This window comes from Brassica oleracea, chromosome C1, assembly GCF_000695525.1.
Source record: "Brassica oleracea var. oleracea cultivar TO1000 chromosome C1, BOL, whole genome shotgun sequence".
Classification (NCBI taxonomy): Eukaryota; Viridiplantae; Streptophyta; class Magnoliopsida; order Brassicales; family Brassicaceae; genus Brassica; species Brassica oleracea.
In genome coordinates this window covers 13437026-13458510 of record NC_027748.1, presented here as the reverse complement: position 1 = coordinate 13458510, position 21485 = coordinate 13437026, and the positions used below count along the sequence as shown (strand labels likewise).

Sequence of the window (21485 nt, the reverse complement as noted above, 5' to 3'; positions counted from 1 at the left end):
TTGGTATGTAAAGATTCATCTTTTAGAGAAGGCGGATGATATCCTTTAGTTTTTAAATTTACTTTTTCCCACACATATATTTATCTCATTAATTTATTTTCCCACTTATAATACATTTGTCAGTTGTGAGAAACAACCATGCTATAGTTACTTAACATTTTTACCAAAAAAAAAAAAAAAAACCATGCTATAGTTACATTTTGTTTTTGTAGATTTGCTAATATACCGTTTAATTCTTTTTTTTCTTTTCGACAATATACCGTTTAATTCAGTTATTGAGTCGCTCAGTAAAATTCAATTCATGAGTAATCTCATAAATATATATTAATCTTTGAGCAGCATGTTTTCGTAGTCACGTATCATCATTACGATGATTCTTATAATTTTAAAAAAAATAATTGGTTCATATAAATATATATTATATTTTTATTAAATTAACTATCAAATTGATTAGTAGTGTAGAAAAGAATTGATAATAAAAGTTACGAAATTACATAACATGATTAAGATATATATGTTAATTAATGATTATGAATAATACATAATTGATAACAATTTTTGTATCATCTTTTTTTTTTTTAATTTTATATTATTAAAAAAATTGAACAATCATATTAAGCATATAATAAAAAAATTAGATTTTTTTCTTATATGTTATATTTTGAATTTTTTTAAACGACTATAAATATAAAAAAAATGGTAAAAGTCTCACATTGAAAATTTTGTGATCAATGGTTTAACTTTATTTTATTCAAGCAAGATATAAATGATAATAAATCGTATGAATATGAAGTTTCATTAATAAATATTCATATTATATATATATTAATATCATTTAAATTAAATTATATACTATATAAAAATATATAAATATGTCAATTTCAAAATTTGCATTGAAAAATTATTTAGATCTTAATATTTTAATTTTGAAATTTGTATTGAAAAATTTCATATTAAATTTGATGTGCTTAACGATTTAAATTTTTGTTACAACAAATATAAAAATGTTTATAAAATCATATGAGTAGGAAGTGTCAATAATAAATATTTATATTAAATATACTATATATATGTCAATATCATTAAAGTTTAATTATATATCATATAAAGTAAATAAAATGATTGTTTTGATTTATTTACCAATAACATGATTGTAAATAAACAAAAGGTATTGGTTTTGATTTATGTGTTTACTCTAATGTATATATTTTTATGTATACAAATTATTTTTTTTAATAGGTGATTTCTAATATGTTATTCGATCCTAACAATCTCAAAAATACACTTTTCAAATCGAAGCGATTTTTAATATTGAAAACACTATATATATATATATATTATTTTTTATTCAGATTAAATAATTTAGTCTGGATTTTTATTCCTAAAAAACTTTTAGTGAAATATCATGACAAGATTTCAATCACCTCTTTTTGTGTTTGTTCAAAGAATGAGAGATTTGATCATCCGTTTAATATTTATTTTTCCTAATACCCTATCTAGCTATTATAATTGTAAAAATGAGATATTTGAACTATTTGTTATAAGTTTTCTGGTTTATCATTTAATAAATCAAACAGTTCATAGTTTATACATAGTTTACATATACTAGAATGGTAAAATATTGTAGATATATATATATCGATTTATTCTTAAGTAACTAAACTTCAAAAGCGTAGGTTAATAAAATAAGTAATTTGTTTTGTTGTTCTAGAATTATATGATTTTTAGACCGAACTGGTGAATATATACTAGACAGACATTTACATTTCGAATTTGCACTTATATTCTATAATAGCTTGATGTGTTATATTTGAACACTAACTTGTGAATAGAGTTTGCTGGTGATTTTGTTCAAAAATTTGACTCATCTGGAGTGGAACTAATTTTTACAGATGTAAATCTTTTTAAATTGACACTCAGAAAAAAATTAAAAAGGAAACAAAACTCACACCAGTGAAACAAAAACGAGAATGAAAACAAAATTTTATAGATGTAGAAAATGAAATCACTTATGGAGAGTCAATAGTAGAAAAAATTGAGAGAAGAAAACCTAATTCTCTTTCGTCATTTTACAATCGATGTTGTCTATCTGGTTTTGGTGATTTGTGTCAGCCGCAAAACTTAATTTTATTTTGTGCATTTGAAGTCTTAAAAATAATTAAAATGAGCTTAATACGTTAACTTTTCAACAACGATGATACATTTAAGAGATCAACATTTGTATTCGTCATTTTACAATCGATAAAAATTGTAGTGTTACAAAATGTTAAAACCATTTAATGAACAAACATTAGTATAAAAAATTTACTCCGCGCATCTGCGTGGATTATCATTAATTAAGTGTATTAGAAAATCTACAAAAATAAGTTGAAAAAATGTCAACGAAGTAAATCGTTTTTTTTTAAGGATATAACATCAACAAAAAAAAATATTGTTTCTTTAACCTATCAAAAGCTTTTTAAATACAACACAATAAGAATAAAAAAAGCAATGTTAACATCAAAATACCAACATGTTTTCCAAAACCTCTATACATTATTCCTTGCTTTAGAAACAAACCATGCTGAAACTTTATGCATATAATACTATCATATAACTCACTTTTGCAACTAAACAGTCTTTGAGACGATTTTTTTTATTGGTAATTGGGTGAATTGACATATTGGGTAAATTGTCATATAACCAAAATTTACACCCAGTTAATATATATTTTTCCCTAAAAGATTCTATTATAATCTAAACAAGAGCTTACAAAGATGATGAAACATAAAGCCGACGAGTTTCAAAAACTTTTGGAGATAAAACCGCATCAGGACCGTGCTTCCATTGTAAAAAATGAAGCTTTCGCTTACGGCAGCAGTTTTTAAGAAAATTAATAGGGCATCTTTTCTTAGTATTTAATATGACACCAGGGCATCTTTCATTAGTTATTATTTTGCTTAAATCATCTTTTATCAATTATATTGCTTTAATCCTACATAATAGAATGTATATATACGTAAATGTCAGTAATTTGGGTAAGCTTAATATAGATTAGATGAAGAGAATCATAGATGTTGATTTTTATGGTTATAATGGTCTAATGGCTAGCTACCTAATGATATTCTGGTAGTTTTAATAGTAAAATAACCACATAAAAATAGACAACAAAATTGTTAATCTTATAAAAATTAAGATACAAAAAAAGATTAAGTAATATTGGTTAATTTGTGCATTGAAAAATGATTCAAAACATTAGAAAATTTGATTATTAATTTGATAAAAAAGCAAAATTTATATTTAGAACTTTAGAATGAATATTTTATTTTTTGATTTTTTTTCGTAAAAAATTGCTATGTAACAATAGTATTTTGTTAGTGTAATTTAAAATGTTGGGCATTATATTCTAACTGCGCTTTTGTTAGTCATAATTGTTCGCACGGCTCTGGCCGGATTGCAGGCTGGCTGATAAAAGACAATTCCCTAGATTCTAACCAAAAACTAACTACAAACCTAAGCTTGGGAACATCCAATTAATATATATATATATATAGCACATTAATAAACAAAATATATTATGTATCGACTTTTCCCACAATACATACTATACACTATACATATTTTGTATTAACAAACATCACAATCACATTCTTGCCTATAATAAGAGCTTTACCATTTTGAATAAAACTTATCTATGTAAAATTCCTGTCAAATTTTGGCTTAAGAAATTATATATGTAAAGAAACCCATTAGATACGTCTACGTTGACATATAATGAATTTATTTATGATTATACAAGATACGTGAATATATAATTAGGTACTTCACTACAAGAAAACTGCCGGATACCGACGGACAAAACCGTCAGAACTCGGTCGGGAAACAACGATTCCGATACACATTTCTTGTTTCAGATGCAAATTCGGGATATGTTGATTGAAAAAGCTTCCACGCTTTTGCATCAGAAGGATGTGTTATCTCACCATTTGTTGAGTGCTCTACATGTCATCTCATTGGTTCTGCTGTGTGTTCTGGCTGATATAACCTCTTCAATCTTTCAGTCAACGGCAAATACCACATTCGTTTGTATGGCACCGGAACTCTACCACTCGTTTCCTGATAACGGGGCTTGTCACAAAATTTACACTTCTTCCGGTTCTCATCTGCTCTCCGGTAAATCATGCAGTTAATGATGCATATATCTATCACTTGATAAGGTAAACCAATACCAGGGACCAATTTTTGAACCTCATAATATGAACCAGGTGCAAGATTATCCTTAGGTAGAACATCTCTAACAAAATCCTCAATCGCATCCACACATTCTTCAGGCAAATTATAGTCAGTCTTTAGCGCCATCAATCGACTTGCAGATGATAAAGGTGAATGTTCATCTCTACATCCTCGATACAATGGCTGCTTAGCTGCATCTAACATTTCAAAAAATCTTCTGGCTTCTAAATTGGGTTCTTCTCGTCTATCTCCTTCCTCTTCACTCGGCGGTAAATTTTCTCTATATGCATCATTTACCATCTGAACAGTCTCTACCCCAAAATCTACATCCGTGCTAGGTTCATCTAACCTATCGGCAATGTGAGGTTCGCTACTACTAGTCTACTACTACCATAATCAAATCTTTCTCCATGAAGATACCAAATCTTATAACCGGGTGTAAAACCTTTTAGATATAAATGATTCATACTTCCATTTTCTTAACGCTTCTATTATTCTTACAACTAGAGCATGGACATAACAAATACTTACTTGTTCTTGCTTCCGGTTGATTTTGAGCTACCGCCATGAATTCTTGAATACCACGTGTGTATTCTTCCGTAAGCAAACCTGTATTTGGATCCATATGAGGTTGATCTATCCAAGAACGAAAATTATAAGGAGAGGCCATGATTTTTATTGTTTTGTTGTGAGTTGAAAGAATGAAGGAACGGTTGTATTTATAGGAAAATCTGAAAAATTACCGACGGCAGATAGCCGTCGGTAATCCGTCGGGAAATCAAACGACTATTTTAACGTTCACATTCCATCGGGATTTCGTCTGTAATTCATCAGGATTATTCAACTTTAAACGGCTATATATAACGGTTATTTAATATGTCGGTATGTCGTCGGTAGTTTCTATATTTTTCAACGGTCATATTTTCCGCGGGATATCATCGGAATGCTGTCGGGATTACTAGACCGAATACGGACGAGCATAATCTGTCGGGAAATTCCGACGGAATACCGACGAATTTGACAAAGCTTATTTCCGACCATTTTTCGTCGGAGTTCTGTCGGGATATTCCGACGGAATTTTTTCGGTCGGGGTTTCCGTCGGGATATCCCTTGTTTTCTTGTAGTGCTTGATTGGTATCTTAATATTGCAAAGAAGAATCATATGCCCTACAACTACCATAAAACAACGCTAGATCTTGATCCGCGCAAGCGCACATGTATTTTTTCAATTTATATGCATATATATTTATTTTAGATTATTGGTGTTGGTGGTATACATTTTTAACGTTAATCATATATATAAATATTTATATAAATATTTCAAATACAATAATTTTATAGTTTATATGTTATAATTAATCAATTGTTTAAAATCGTCACATGCATTTGTCGCTTCTTATTATATATTTATCTTATTGTGTTTGCATTTAGTTACTGAAAAAAATTTAATATATGCATGAAACAACATATCTGAAAATTATTTGTGTTTAATTTATACTAAATTCTGACCCACCGCCCTTCTAAGCTGGATATTTTTTTACAAATATTTCTTACGCTTATTCATTTTAGATAATATATTATTGTATATACAAAATTTTAAGATATGTAATTTTTTTATACATGTATTATATAGTTTGCGAATATTAAGCCATTCTGTCATCATATTATATTTTTAACATAAATATTTATATGTATAAAAATAAATTTATCAATTTAATATAATTTATCACATTTAGTTCAATATAATAGTTTATTTTAACATGATTTATTATTATTGTAAAATATATAAAAATAAAACAGAATTTTTATTTTTCATTTTATAAACGATAACTCAATATATATCAATGCATAATAATAATTCTATTTAAAATTAAACTATATCATTATTAAAGTAGTTACAAAGATTTTCTCTTATTAGCTTTAGTGAATATATGGAATTTACCAACATAATTTCTGGTTTTATTTCTAAATTTGAAAATTATATATGGAAGTTTAATTAAATGGGACCTACATAATAGAAGAAATATTTTGAGATACTGTTAAGTACAACAAAAAATATTTTTAAAAGAGAAACTATAATATATTGTACTTATAAACTAATTTTGTAGTAAATATTTTTATTTGAAAGAGAAAGGATATTTCTTTCTAACAAAATCTTTTAGAGATCTTTATAAAATGTATTTTGAAAATTAATCAATTTAAATTTTTATTATCATTAAAATATAATTAAAATATTTATATGATTTAATTTTCGCTCATCAATCAAAAATAAATTTAATTTGAAATTCTAATTATATTTATGATAATTAAAATTTAAGTTAATTAATTTTCAAAAATAAATTTTATCCTGATTCTGAAAAGATTTTCTTAGAATTTTATTAAACAATATTTATTTTTATTTTAAATAAAAGATAAAAATATTAAAAGATATGATGATTAAGTTATGTACGTAAAATTTGATAAACTTTTTAGAGGATGGTCTAAACAAAAAAAATCACATATGAACAAAGTCATGACTTCTATTTTAATATATAAGATACTATTTTCTGCAATGTTATTATTTTTTATTAATTTTTTAAAAAAATTAAAATATATTTAACCTTATCTTCCCCAAAAAGAGACATCCGGTGGCATACAATTCCGGTTAACCGAACGAAACAGAAACCCTAAGTTACATGAAGCTAAAGCAACACCCCAAAACAGGCTAAACAACGCAGAGAGAAGAGGAATTTGATATTTATTTTAATATTCTGTTTTGTTGACATTTGATCTTTTCCAATATGGATAAATCTTCTGTTATGTGGGTGTATTATATATGATTTTTTTTTTTTTGGAACTGATTCATGCATTAAAATTAAAAATATAGTGGCAAAAATGATTACAAGACCAACTTTAGTAATAAAACCCTTTAGAAACCCATTAAAAACCCTTTAGAATATGATGTTTACACTAAAGTAATAATACAAATTTATAGAATGATTTTTATTTGATTAGGAGGAATTTGAGTTTTGAACTCTAACCTCTTTTTGATCCGGAGTTAGTTTCTACTGATACTAACACATCATAAACCATTTCTTTACTTTTTTGAAAAAGATCATAAACCTTTTCTCCCACCAGATTTTAAATTAGGAATACAATAACACCAATGTATGCGTTTAACCACCAGCATACTCCGGGCGGTTGGTAATTCTATAAAATTATTAGAGAAGATAGGGTCTATACTGCATACAGCTTGATTCTGTGTGGATGCAAAAGTCTACCGAAATGTTCTTTTTGGACAAAATGATGTTTTGAGTATCCAAAGGTTGCATTATATTTATATAAATATATGCAGACGGCCAAAAAGAACTATATAATTATATATTAAGCATTCGATGATCTCATTGACATAAATAATACATTTGTTTTAGTAATTTCCCCTCAGAGGTATTATTAGGTGCAGGGCCCGTGCCCAGACTATTAGAGGCCTAAGACAAATATTTTTTTTCATTTCCGAAAGAAAAATGTTTCAAAATAGTTTACAATTTTTTTTTAAAATTAATTTTTAGTTTTTACTTATGATGAATTATAAATTTAAAAAAATCGAATACTGTTGATTTAAATTATTTATATATTTAATTATAAAAAATTAATCAATTTTTAATATTTTTAATATATGCCAAATAATGGAAATAGAGTGGATGTGTAGATCTATATATTAAAAGAAAACATAGTTTTTCAATTATTGCTTTGTTGTGTTGCATGTGATTATTTATGAATATTGTCGGACCCTAAAACATACTAATCTGAGAGATTTGGATAAGCTTGCAAAATATCCACTAAACGCAATCGAACTTTGAGTACTACTTAAGTACTTAAGATGAGATTACCAAACCAATAAGCTATACAAAACATTGACGTAAGGGGCCCCTAAAAATCATCTATTTAATTTGCTCGGGGCCTAACCGTGCATTTTCCAATAGGCACTAGGCACGACTTTGATTTGGTGCAGTTAATAACAGTTTACATGTTTGAAACGTTGAGTTTATGTCATAACAGTTTTCGCATGACCATATTAATTCATATGTCGAACATTATTGATAATTAAAAATGTTTACGGTCAGAAAACTATAAATGTTCATCATTTATTTTCGAAAGATCTCACTCCTTAAAAGGTCTCTAGCACTTGAGTAATAAGATCACTATTCCTCAGTATATGCCTATAGTATGGACTAAAACAATTCAAAATTAAATTACACCAAACTAAAACATTGAAACCACCTTTTATATTGGTCAAATGTTGCCAAGGACAGCAACGTTCTTGAACTTTGTAAATATTCAGGTAAACTTTACCACTTCTAGTTCTAGATCATTGTCGAGTATTTTTATTTTCTTCCGATTAAATACAAAACTTCGATGTTTCAATATATAATTCACATGGAATTTTATCCTCCAGTGGATGGACTAGCATGCGAAATGATTACCCTAACAAGATAATTAGATCATTAGTTAAAAATGTAAATTTAACAAAAATATATTGACTTGGTTCCCACATAAAATTGGCTGGTTAAATCAATCCCAATATTTCTACAAGTCATACGATATACCCTAACAAGATAATTATATTCTTAGTTCCCACATAAAATATGTTGGTCAACTGTGTTTCTCTATAAGCCATAGGCCCATAACTTACAAATGGGCTATGTTAATGATAGTGTTAGTCGAGGAAAGCGTAATGATAGTGTTAAGTGGATCTAATTGCTCATTTTACAATGGGCCATGATCTAGTTGACCTTAAGATATTATGCACTGTGTTAGTTAATAGTGGCCATTAGCCCAATAAAGCTCGAAAATATAAGGATTTAATGATTTGAATATTATGACGTGAATTTCCTTGTTTACTTAATAAGGTCCGCTAATTTCCTTCTTTTAAATCAAGAGAAACGTGAATTTCCTTGTTTGTTTCCAAATTAATATGAAAATAAGAAATCCTCTATATATTAATTGAGAAGCATTTGAAAAATTAGAACCTTAATTTTGTATTAATTAAAAAAATCTCAAATCCTAGGTGGCACTATAAATGCCTTCTAAATTTCATTTTAAAGAATTCTAGAGCATCTAATATAAAATATAATTTAATCTAACGATGTCACATTATTTCATAATTATATAACACTAGAGAACATTATATTAACCTAAAATATAGAAAGTGTGTATTCTTTCCTTAAATAAAAGCTACGGAATTACCTAATATGATTTATATATATACGAGAATTAATGATTATAAATAATAAAGATTTGATAACAATTTTTGCATCCTTTTTCATTTTTGTTTAAATTTATATTTTAAAAAAAAACTTAAACAATCACATTAACCATATAATAAAAAAATTAGATTTTTTCTTATATGTTATATTTTGAATTTTTAAAATGACGTTAAATTACAAAAATGAGGAAACCTTATATGTTATATTTTTAATTTATTAAAACGATTTTACATTACAAAAATGAGGAAACCTTATATGTTATATTTTTCTTATATGTTAGATTTTTTCTTATATGTTAGATTTTGAATTTTTTTAAACGACTTTAAATTACAAAGATGTAAGTTTTTCTTAAGCATACGACTAAAATCATTAAAATGACATGTATCAATTCGATGGTTGATTTGAAAGCTTTCAAAACCATATGGAAGATAAAAGTCAAAATAATTCAATTGTGAAGACAATATTGTTTATTTTTTTCAAGAATGTGTTCGCTGGAAAAAATAAGGTTTTCATGTCATAATTTGTTTAATGTCCACTAGAGAACATTATATTAACCTAAAATATAAGAAGTGTGTATTTTTCCTTTAAATAAAAGCTACAGAATTACCTAATATGATTTACATATATATGGCAATTAATGATTATGAATAATAAAGATTTGATAACAATTTTTGCATCCTTCTTCATTTTTGTTTAATTTTATATTATTAAAAAAATAAACAATCACATTAACCATATAATAAAAAATTAAATTTTTTCTTATATGTTATATTTTGAATTTTTTAAAATGACTTTAAATTAAAAAAATGAGGAAACCTTATATGTTATTTTTTTTAAAAACGACTTTAAAATACAAAAATGAGGACACCTTATATGTTAGATTTTTCTTATATGTTAGATTTTTTCTTAGATGTTATATTTTGAACTTTTTAAAACGACTTTAAATCACAAAAATGTAAGTTTTCCTTAAGTATACGACTAAAAACATTAAAATGACATATATCAATTCGATGGTTGATTTGAAAGTTTTCAAAACCATATGGAAGATAAAAATCAAAATAATTCAACTATAAAAACAATACTGTTCACTTTTTTCAAGAATATGTTCGATGGAAAAAATAAGGTTTTTATGTCATAATCCGATCAACCCATGATGTATTAATTATAGTTTTGTTCTATTATTTTTAATAAAAATTGATCTGATCCATCGGAAAGAAATTATATAATAACAACAAAAATATTTTATATATATAAATAAAATGATCACATATATAAAAAAAATTATTGATAATATATAGAAATAAACTCACGTCTTATCCTAGTTGATAAAGTAAAATAAAAAGGAGGTTAAGAACAAAAAAAAGAGAGAAATATATAAAAAAGGCAAAAACAAGTGGTCGGAAAGTCGATTACTTTCTTACAAAATCTTCACTAACACAAGCTTTTAGGGAGAAATAGCAAAAAGCTATCAATCCGCCATAGCCGAGCTTCCTTCTTTCTTTCTTTTTTTACTTGTTTCGTTTCTTATACCCTTGAAAAATCCTTCATTTCTCTAGATAATGAACCCTCAAGTTAATAATGACCGGAAGGAGTTTCCGGTAGATCCCACGGCATCCAGAGGAGGAGGCAATGGTGGTGGAGGTGCGAGGTACAAGCTGATGTCACCGGCTAAGCTTCCGATCTCGAGGTCTACCGACATCACTATTCCTCCTGGGCTGAGTCCCACTTCGTTTCTGGAATCTCCCGTTTTCATCTCCAACATCAAGGTTAACCACATAGCTACTCTTTCTCTACTTCTTTCACCTCTTTTTGTGGGTTCGATTGAGAAATTAGGTTTTCTGATTGCATTTTTTTTAAGACCTAAAGTATTGATTTTTATTTCGTGAAATTGGACATTGCATTCAGTCGATTTTCTTGTAGCAACCAAAAGAAAAAAGAAAACAGATAGTTTTGTTTTCTTTTTGACATTATTGTTCCACTTTTTTTTCAGTTTTTTTGTCGTTGCCTCAGATTCTGATTCGGATCACTGTTCATGTTGTGGTTTTAAGTGGAGCCTTTACGATTCTTCTAGTAGTGCTTAGTGGTGGTAGTGGGGGGTTTCTTAATTGGGTTCTGTAATTTGGTGGAAGATGCTTCCTGTTTGCTCACAAGGAAATGGCATCGTTTCCATTTTTTTGTTTCTTAATCATTTCACAAAGTGCTTATAATAAAACTATGATTATTTTTGCTTACGTTAACAGAGAGACTTTAGCCCAGAAGATTCTCATTCTTCACGTTACCTTATACTCTCTGCATCGGTGCATTTGTATCCGTTCAGCATTGTTCTCTCGAATAAACCCTTTCGTGTCTGCTACATAGTTTATATATATATACTCTGGCCTCTTTCTCTCCATCTCTTTTTACCTTCACATTGTTCAGATTACATTGCTTATATTAGAGGTATTGAATGATTCTGTTGGTATCTCGTTTTATGGAGGTTTAGGTTAAGTGATGCTCAAACCTAAAAGTGACGGATAGTTGGTGTTTATGTTTCCACTTATATAAACTTTCTATATGTGAATTTTTCAGCCTGAACCTTCCCCTACTACTGGTTCTTTGTTCAAGCCACGACCAGTGCACGTTAGCTCAAGCTCTTATACAGGAAGGCCATTCCACCAGGACAGCACCTTCCCCGAGCAAAACTCCAGTGAATTTGAGTTCAGACCTCCTGCATCCACTATGGTATTATTGTCCCAAGAAGTGTTTTTGCTTAGAATGTTATATCACAAGAAACCTTATATCCAGTTCTTGTATACTGTTCCGTGGTTGGCATTGTCTAAATATTTTTATTGATTTCAAGGTTTATGCAGAGCTTGACAAGCATAGAAGTGAGCCAGCAGTTCAATTTCAAGGCCAAGGCTATGGATCCTCACACTCACCTTCTTCGATCAGTGAGGCTGCAGCTAACTCAAGTGAGCTAAGGCGGCCAACTCAAAGCTCAGATATTCCGGCCGGATCTGAGGTAGATGAATCAGTCCAGGCATCGCAAGATGACCCGAGGGGAAGTGCGCCATCAGTATTGGCGGATGATGGTTACAACTGGAGAAAGTATGGTCAAAAGCATGTCAAAGGGAGTGAATTCCCGCGGAGCTATTATAAATGTACACATCCTAATTGCGAAGTGAAAAAATTATTTGAAAGGTCTTATGATGGCCAGATCACAGATATTATTTACAAGGGTACGCATGACCATCCTAAACCTCAACCTGGTCGACGAAACTCTTGTAGTCTTGGTATGTCTGCACAAGAAGAGAGAGTAGGTAAGCATCCTCCAATGACAGACAAGATTTCACATATTCTCCTTGACAGTATCTATAACTTCATCTGTTCCTTCTTCTCTTTATTTATGAATACAGAGAAGAGCGTGTACAACTTGGCACAAGCCATTGAGCAAGCTGGTAACCCTGAAGTACCTCTTACAACTGAGGATGGTGGAGAAGTTGCAGTGTCAAATAAGAGTAATGATGACCAGGATGAAGATGATCCATATACAAAACGGAGGTATTAGAATACAAGGATTCAGGTGATTTGTTTGAAACAGTGAGTGATTTAACATTCTTCTAACTTTACGCAGGAGGTTGGATGGGACCATGGAAATAACTCCACTTGTGAAACCTATCCGGGAGCCTCGAGTTGTTGTTCAAACTCTGAGTGAGGTTGACATACTTGATGATGGTTATAGGTGGCGTAAGTATGGGCAGAAGGTCGTAAGAGGAAACCCAAATCCCAGGTTCGTACAACCACAAAACTCTTTCTGCTCAAGTGTACATACACAAGCAAAACTTGCAGTTCAAAATGATAGCTAGTTGTTTGGTTTGTGCGTAGAGTGTTGATTCCTTTTTTTGTAGGAGCTATTACAAGTGCACAGCTCCTGGATGCCCAGTGAGAAAACACGTGGAGCGGGCATCACATGATCCGAAAGCTGTTATAACAACATACGAAGGCAAACACAATCACGATGTCCCCACTTCAAAGTCTAGCAGCAATCATCATGACAACCAGCCTCGGTTCAGACCAGGTGAAACAGACACCGTCAGCCTCAATCTTGGTGTTGGAATCTCGTCTGATGGACTTGACCACACTTCCAACGAGCGTCAGCATCAGAATCAACAACAACTCATCAACCAAACTCACCCAAATGGAGTCGGTTTCAGGTTTGTTCATGCTGCTCCCATAGCATCGTACTATGCTAGCTTAAACGGCGGTTTGAATCAGTATGCACCGAGAGAAACTCAGAACGAGACTCAAAACGGTGACATCTCGTCTTTGAACCATTCTTCTTACCCGTATCCGCATAACATAGGGAGAATACAGTCTGGTCCTTAGAAGACAAAGGAAGCGACAGTAATGGATTCTTCTTAGGTTAGGATTGGAATGAGACATTGTTCTATATGATTCATGTCTCTCTCTCTACTGCAGAGAGCTGATCTTGATTTGAAAATATTATAACCACCATATATATTTGTATGTGTCACCTGTTTTGAGTTCCAAGGATGTGTTGTAAAAATACAGTATGTTGAATGCTTTTTTTGAAAAACAAGAAACAGCAATATGTTATTAATTCGATAAGTTCTATTAAAGAAGCTCAGGTGCAGGACAAAGTCATGATCCAAGGTCCCAGGAAAAGCAATTTGTACTGTCCTAACTCATAATCCTCCAAGTGGTCCGCAAGCAGACTAATACAACAACTAGTAAGGAACCCGTTAAAACCCATACATAAGCCCAAATAAACACCCAAACCCATAGTAAGGAAACAATAAAATATGTTTGTACTTATTATTTTTTTTTTTTTATAACGACTGTTGTTTCCATATCTTGTCGGTGATGTAATATTTATAAATGATATAAAAGGGTGGAAATTTTCGTATTAATAGTCAAAAATAAACAATCTCGGACAATTACAAGAACTAAAGATGTTCGTCTAAACAGTTCGTCTAAACAAGTAGCTTTCTATTTTATGGTTTGAAGTCGTCTGGGCCGAGCTCGCCTAGTGGTCGAGGTCGTCCAAGACTTTGTCTGTGATGAAGAGGCGAGGTTCTCCTTTTATGTACTTTCTATACGTTTCTGACCGTCCTTTCAATGAGTCTGACGTCTTCTATTTATAGTGACGTACGTTTTGTCTTTTAGCGAAATCTTGCTTAGCGAGCCGGACCTGATTTTGGGCTTAGCTCTTAACGGTGCTAAGCACATCTCCAACAATTGCCTCCCCCCCCCACCCCCCACTGTTCGCCAAGTGTCGAGTCTTGGTGAATTCTTCTGGAATCTTCTGTATGAGAAAATCAGGCCAGGCTCGGGAATTGTCGGGAAATAGGCAACACATTTTTCCTTACATATATATATAAGTGATGGTTGGGTCTTATTTTTTTTTTAGTTCTTGTCCCCCACTTGGAATCAAGGTAAAAAAAAATTCTTTTGTGTCTTTTTTTTGTGTGGCTCCTTCTCTCTCTTTCTTATCTTTTTATTTTTATTTTTGGGTGGTCCTCCTCCTTTCCTTATCTCCCTGCCGACACAAAGAAAGAGGGGTTTTGGTCTTGGGTTTGAGGTGTAAGAAAGAAGAGGCTGAGTTCGTTGAAAACAGGCGGAAGCAATTGTTGGAGAGGCTGTGCTCGCCTAGTAGTCGTGGTCTGTGGTGTGAGAGAAGAGGTGCTGAGCTTGTTTTTTTTTTAAAAAGGTTTGGTCGTGGTCTGTGGTGTGGGGAAGAGAGGCTGAGCTTGTTTGAAGGAAGGGTTGTTTGGTCGTGGTACGTGGTGTGGAGAAGAGAGGCTGAGCTCCTTTTTTTTTAAAAAAGTTGTTTGGTCGTGGTACGTGGTGTGGAGAAGAGAGGCTGAGCTCCTTTTTTTTTAAAAAAAAAGGTTTGGTCGTGGTCTGTGGTGTGGGGAAGAGAGGCTGAGCTCGTTTGAAGGAGGAGCTGAGCTTGTCACCGGTGAAAGGTTGAGCTCGTCGAAGGAGGGGCTGAGCTGGAGAAGAGCTCGTCAATGGTGGTTCTGAGTTCATTTGGAGAGGCTGAGCTCGTCGAAGGAGGAGCTGGGTTTGAGAAGAGCTCGTTAATGGAGGTTCTGATTTTGTCTTCTGTCGTCCCGAGTTTATCGACTGCGGCTCCGAGCTTGCCTCTTGATGTCTCGAGCTCGTCGATGGCAGCTCCGAGCTCGCCTATTGATGTCCCGAGCTCGTCAATGACGGCTCCGAGCTCGTCAATGGCGGCTCCGAGCTCGTTGTTGAGGATCCCGAGCTCGTCTCCTGTCGTCCCAAGCTCGTCAATGGCGGCTCCAAGCTCGTTTTTAAAGATCCCGCGCTCGTCTCCTGTCGTCCCAAGCTCGTCAATGGCGGCTCCAAGCTCGTTTTGTAAGATCCCGCGCTCGTCTCCTGTCGTCCCAAGCTCGTCAATGGTGGCTCCAATTTCGTTGCTGGAGATCCCAAACTTGTCTGATGTTCCGAGCTCATCTGATGCTCTGAGTTTGTTAATGGTGGCTTCGAGTTCGGTTTTTGTTTCAAGCTCGTCAGTTTTTGTTCCAAGTTTGTTTCCTGTAGTTCCTAGCTCGTCCCTTGGTTCGAGCTTGTCGCTTGCTATCCCGAGCTTGCCGTTTGTCGACGGAGCCGTGTTGTGGTGAGGTGGGGTTGAGCTCGTCGTCTTCTGGTTTTGTCGACGGAGCCGTGTCGTGGTGAGGTGGGTTGAGCTCGTCGTCTTCTGGTTCGAGCTCGTCTCTCATTTAGTTGGTGTTCCTCTTGCTCCTAGTGATAGTGAGTGCGTGGAATACTTCAAAGCGACGAGGGCTCGGGGTTGGACTGAGGTGAGGCGATCGGAGGTTTGGCAGTGCATCCCGTTTATTGACTCAGGTTGAAAATATGAAATTTTTTTTAGTTGTTGGGTTAAGTGTGAGCGCGGGGCTGCAGCATTGAGAACGGATCTCGTATATTTTTTTTTGCAAATTTTATTAAGTGTGAGCGCGGAGCTGCAACACTTTTTTTGCAAATTTGATTAAGTGTGAGCGCGGAGCTGCAGCACTGAGAACGGATCTCGTATATTTTTTTTGCAAATTCGATTAAGTGTGAGCGCGGAGCTGCAGCACTGAGAACGGATATTATATTTTTTTGCAAATTTGATTAAGTGTGAGCGCGAAGCTTCCACTGAGAACGGATCTCGTATTATTATTATTTTTTTTGCAAATTTGATTAAGTGTGAGCACGGAGCTGCATCACTGAGATCGGATCTCGTATTTTTTGCAAATTTGATTGTGTGAGCGCGGAGCTGCAGCACTGCGAACGAATCTCATTTTTTTTACGTGAGAGATGGTCGTATCCTGGTATTTGTTTGAAAATATAGATTTTTTTTATAGAACTAGCTGAGCCTCGTGAGAGGTTGCCTACGTACCCCACATGCGGGGATGAAGCCGACCGTAGTTCACCTTTACAAGGAAAGTAAATGCTAGGATTAAAAGGGCGGATCCTCCTGGAGTCTTATTTTTGGTACATCAGGGGCGCGCCGGTCTTCTTGCTTGCGCCTTCTTCTTAGGTATATTTTTTATTTTTTTATAGAAATGCAATATGCCTGAGCATCTTCTGATCCTTTACTGTTGCGAGCGTGCTTTCCTGTGGAGCGACTGGATGGTTGGTCGCTGATTTGATAATTGGATTCTTTTCTGCTCTTTCCATCTCTGTACGCTTTGTCATAATGTTGTCTAGGTTCGTAGTATTCGTCAGGCTCTTTATCTTTCGAAGATAATTTTTTGGTGGCTGCGTGCTTTTTGCTGAATGCAGCTTTATCTTCTTCGATTTCGATGAAAGTTATCGCCCGATGGAGTGCATCTTCCAGAGTCAGTGGTATATACTTCATGAGCTCTTCTCGGAATGGTGATTCGTGCCAAAGACCGTTTTGGAGTGCGAGGACTGCTGCTTCGTCGAGTACGGTAATGCGAGAAACGATTGCTCTGAACTTGTCGATGTACGAGCGTAGTGTTTCCGTAGGTTCTTAAGCCAGAGTCCATAGGTCGGCATTAGTTGCACTCTGTTGGATAAACAGCGAGTAGTGTTTGAGGAAGGCCGTCGAGAGTTGATTGTAGATGTCGATAGAATGAGTTTCAAGGCGTGAGAACCAACCGAGGGCGAGTCCGCTCAAATTTTCCACATACAATTGACAGAGACCGGCGTCACGTTCTTCTGGTGAGAAATTGGCTCTCCCGGTTGCGATGCTGAAGGCAGTGAGATACTCTCTTGGATCAAATGTTCCGTTGTAAGTCGGGAGTTTGATTTTGTTCTTCTGATGTCGGACAGGGATACTGAGGAGACGAGTTGTAAAAGGTGTATAATGGGTCTCGCGGAGTACACAATCGATCTCTGGTGCTGCGCTGGTTGCCTGATGGACTTTGGAGTTCATGCTTTGCAGCTGAGCCCTCATTTCTTCAATGTCGTCGTCTCTGTGTTGGGTCTCCCTGTTGGTGATCTGCGGGAAATTGATGTTTTGAAGATGTTGATCATTTAGATAACTTGGGCGCTGCTGTCTGGAGTCGATGATTGGTGCTGAAGATTCGTTCACATGATTCTGATGTTGTTGTCCGGAACTTGTGATTGGTGCACGTAGATCGTTGGCTTGGATTGATCGCTGCTGTCCTGAACTGGTCATTGGTGTTGGTAAATCGTTGAAAAGAACACGATGGAGTCGTGGAGTGATATCAACTTGTTGTGATCTTGATGCGCCAATCTCGACAGACTGGAGTTCGTTGATGCGGTTGTTGCAAGCAATCTGAGAATGCGCGAGGTCGTCCAAACAAGAGGTCGTTCCTCGAGCGAGCTCGTTGATCCTTCCGAGAACGGTCTAAAAGATCATGGAGATGTCTGGCTGAGTGGAGTACATCATTCTTGTGTTAGGTGGTTGTGTTGCAGCTGGGGTTACGACATGTGTTGTCCTGTTTGTGGGTTGCAGAGGAGTTCTGATCTGAGCGTAAGTCTCTAGATTTATTGGTTGGACTGAGGTCGTCGGTATGAGAGACGTGGTGCCGGCTGGATGACGCGAGGTCGTAACTGCAGCTGGTAGGGCCGAGGTCGCCACAATAGACGATGTGTTGTTGGCTGGAAGGGCCGAGGTTGTCACCATTGATGGCTGGGTCGATATCGTCGCCACTAACGTCGAGGTGTTGGCTAGATGGTCCGAGGTTGCCACAATTGATGGTTCGCCCGAGTTCGTCGCCACTAGCGTCGAGGTGTTGGCTAGATGGTCCGAGGTTGCCCCCATTGATGGTTCCCTCGAGGTCGTCGGTATGAGAGACGTGGTGCCGGCTGGATGACGCGAGGTCGTAACTGCAGCTGGTAGGGCCGAGGTCGCCACAATAGACGATGTGTTGTTGGCTGGAAGGGCCGAGGTTGTCACCATTGATGGCTGGGTCGAGGTCGTCGCCACTAACGTCGAGGTGTTAGCTGGATGATCCGAGGTTGCCACCATTGATGGTTTGTCTGAGGTCGTCGTTACCAGTGTCGAGGTATTGGCTAGATGGTTCGTCCGAGGTCGTCGCCACTAGCGTCGAGGTGTTGGCCAGATGGTCCGAGGTTGCCACCATTGATGGTTTGCCCGAAGTCGTCGCCACTAGCGTCGAGGTGTTGGCTAGATGGTCCGAGATTGTCATTACAGCTAGTTGTGTGCTCGTTATTCTAGGATGGTCGGTGGTTGCAGAAATCGGGGCGTCTGGTTGCACTGTGGGTTCTGTGACTGTCGAGCTGTCTGGAGGTGAAGAAGAATCCTCTGCCCCACGGTGGGCGCCAATTGTTGTTTCCATATCTGGTCGGTGATGTAATATTTATAAATGATATAAAGGGGTAGAGATTTTCGTATTAGTAGTCAAGAATAAACAAGCTCGGACAATTAGAAGAACTAAAGATGCTCATCTAAACAGTTCGTCTAAACAAGTATCTTTCTATTTTATGGTTTGAGGTCGTCTGGGCCGAGCTCGCCTAGTGGTCGAGGTCATCCAAGACTTTGTCTGTGATGAAGAGGCGATGTTCTCCTTTAATGTACTTTCTGACCGCCCATTCAATGAATCTGACGTCTTCAATTTATAGTGACGTACGTTTTGTCTTCTAGCGAAGTCATCAATTGTTGCTTAGCGCGCCGGACCTGATTTTAGGCTTAGCTTTTAATAGGCTTGTACTAAGCCCATCTCCAACAACGACTTTCTTATTAGTCAATTAGAGGTTACATAATCATTATGTAGATCCAAAGTGATAGATGAAAGTACATAATAATGAAAATAGAATGAAAAATCAAATGGTATTTGTTGTTTGTAATTATTATAAAGTTAAACCTCTTACTTCTAATTAGATGGTCATTAATATTAAAAAGTCTTACATAGTTCCATAATACATTATGTGTCTTAGATTATAGCCTAAAAATAATTTCAATTTATCTGTATATATAAATGCAGTTAAGTTTATTACTTAGAAGTGAAATTTTATTAATTATTACTAAATCTTCCTTTTAATTTATATTAACTATAAGCCTTATAATAATAAATATAAATTGGTACGATTTAGATAATTACTAAAATAAAAATTAATATTTTGAGGTCACAAGCTATACCATAAGATAGATTTTTGACTAGTTTTCCGACAGTAACAAAAAACCTTTGACATATATGGATGTTCTGAGTATTTTTTTTTTGTTATACTTTATTATACTTTACATATATATATTCTAAAATGAAAAATGATTATCTATTTTATATATGATTTAAGTAAGATAAGTAAATGCAAAAATAACATATAATAGTAAAATAGAGTCACTACAAGAAAACGTGAGAGTGACGACTACCATTTACGACTACAAATGTGTAGTCGTAAATTAACTTCGACGTTACGTCTAACTTACAACTATGTTAAAGTCCGTCGTAACTTAGACGTAATTTTGCTACTAAAAGGTTTAGTCGTAAATTGGTCGTAAACTAACTTCGCATTTACGACCACACTTTCAGGTAGTCGTAATGTGGTTGTAAATGTACGACTAAATTACATCGACAAGCTACCATCTGATTAACGACCAATTTACGAGAAACGTAGTTGCACATTCGTGGTTAAGTTATTATCAAACGTAATGTTATTTATTATATAATTAATGAAATTATATATTTATATATATATCTTGATGATCCAGGTTGATTTTGATGATCCATTCTATCCTCAGTGGTTTCACGAATTCATACAAGGTCTGGTCCCTAAGGTCACCACATCAACTATGTATTTCACACGAGGCTACACTTTTCACACTTACGAATATGGAAGTCGGCGAGCAACAATGAAATATGGAGTATTGTAAACTAACTTCGCATTTACGACCAAACTTTCAGGTAGTCGTAATGTGGTCGTAAATTTACGAGAAACGTAGTTGCACATTCGTGGTTGAGTTATCAAACGTAAATATGTTATTTATTATATAATTAATGAAGTTAATATATTTATATATATATATATGTTGATGATCCAGGTTGATTATGATGATTCATTCTATCCTCAATGGTTTCACGAATTGATACAAGGTCCGGTCGCTAAGGTCACCACAACATCTATGTATTTCGCACGAGGCTATACTTTTCACACTACACTTCTATGGAATCTTACAAGAGATCATCGAAGTGGAGTTCCCCGGCCTGGTGAAGCTGAAATGCATTCTCTTCAAATATGTTTGGTTTGACCCCACCGTCAATAGAGGTGTTCGGTATAGCAAGTTTGGAGTTGTTGATATAAATGCTACACAGAGGTACAACAAATGTAAACCCTACATATTGGCATCTCAAGCAGACCAAGTTTGTTTTATTCCATACCCGAAGATCATACAATCTGGAATATCTTGGTTAGCCGCTATAAAAGTTACACCTCGAGGTCGAGTCTTGACTGATGAACAACAGCCTTTACAAGAAGATGCCGTAAATGAAGTAGAAGTACCTGAGCAAGCTACAAATGATATCTTACTTGTTGATCCACACAACCAGGGATATGAAGAACTTCCAG

General features: G+C 34.2%; 1 protein-coding gene across 1 annotated transcript; it reads left to right on the top strand.

Moving 5' to 3' along the window:
* Positions 1-10852: 10852 nt before the first annotated feature.
* LOC106314783 (probable WRKY transcription factor 20) lies at positions 10853-14054 on the top strand. The gene is made up of 6 exons (XM_013752604.1): positions 10853-11224; positions 12027-12179; positions 12298-12757; positions 12854-12998; positions 13072-13227; positions 13346-14054. The coding sequence occupies exons 1-6, from the start codon at positions 11018-11020 to the stop codon at positions 13821-13823; spliced, it is 1599 nt and encodes a 532-aa protein (XP_013608058.1). The 5' UTR covers positions 10853-11017; the 3' UTR covers positions 13824-14054.
* The last annotated feature ends 7431 nt before the right edge of the window (positions 14055-21485 follow it).

Excerpts from the sequence above, each read along its gene's own strand:
- LOC106314783 (XM_013752604.1), top strand. The coding sequence starts at position 11,018 with ATGAACCCTCAAGTTAATAATGACCGGAAGGAGTTTCCGGTAGATCCC. Across the intron at positions 12,758-12,853 it reads TGCACAAGAAGAGAGAGTAG|AGAAGAGCGTGTACAACTTG; the intron begins GTAAGCATCCTC and ends TTATGAATACAG. Across the intron at positions 13,228-13,345 it reads AGAGGAAACCCAAATCCCAG|GAGCTATTACAAGTGCACAG; the intron begins GTTCGTACAACC and ends CTTTTTTTGTAG.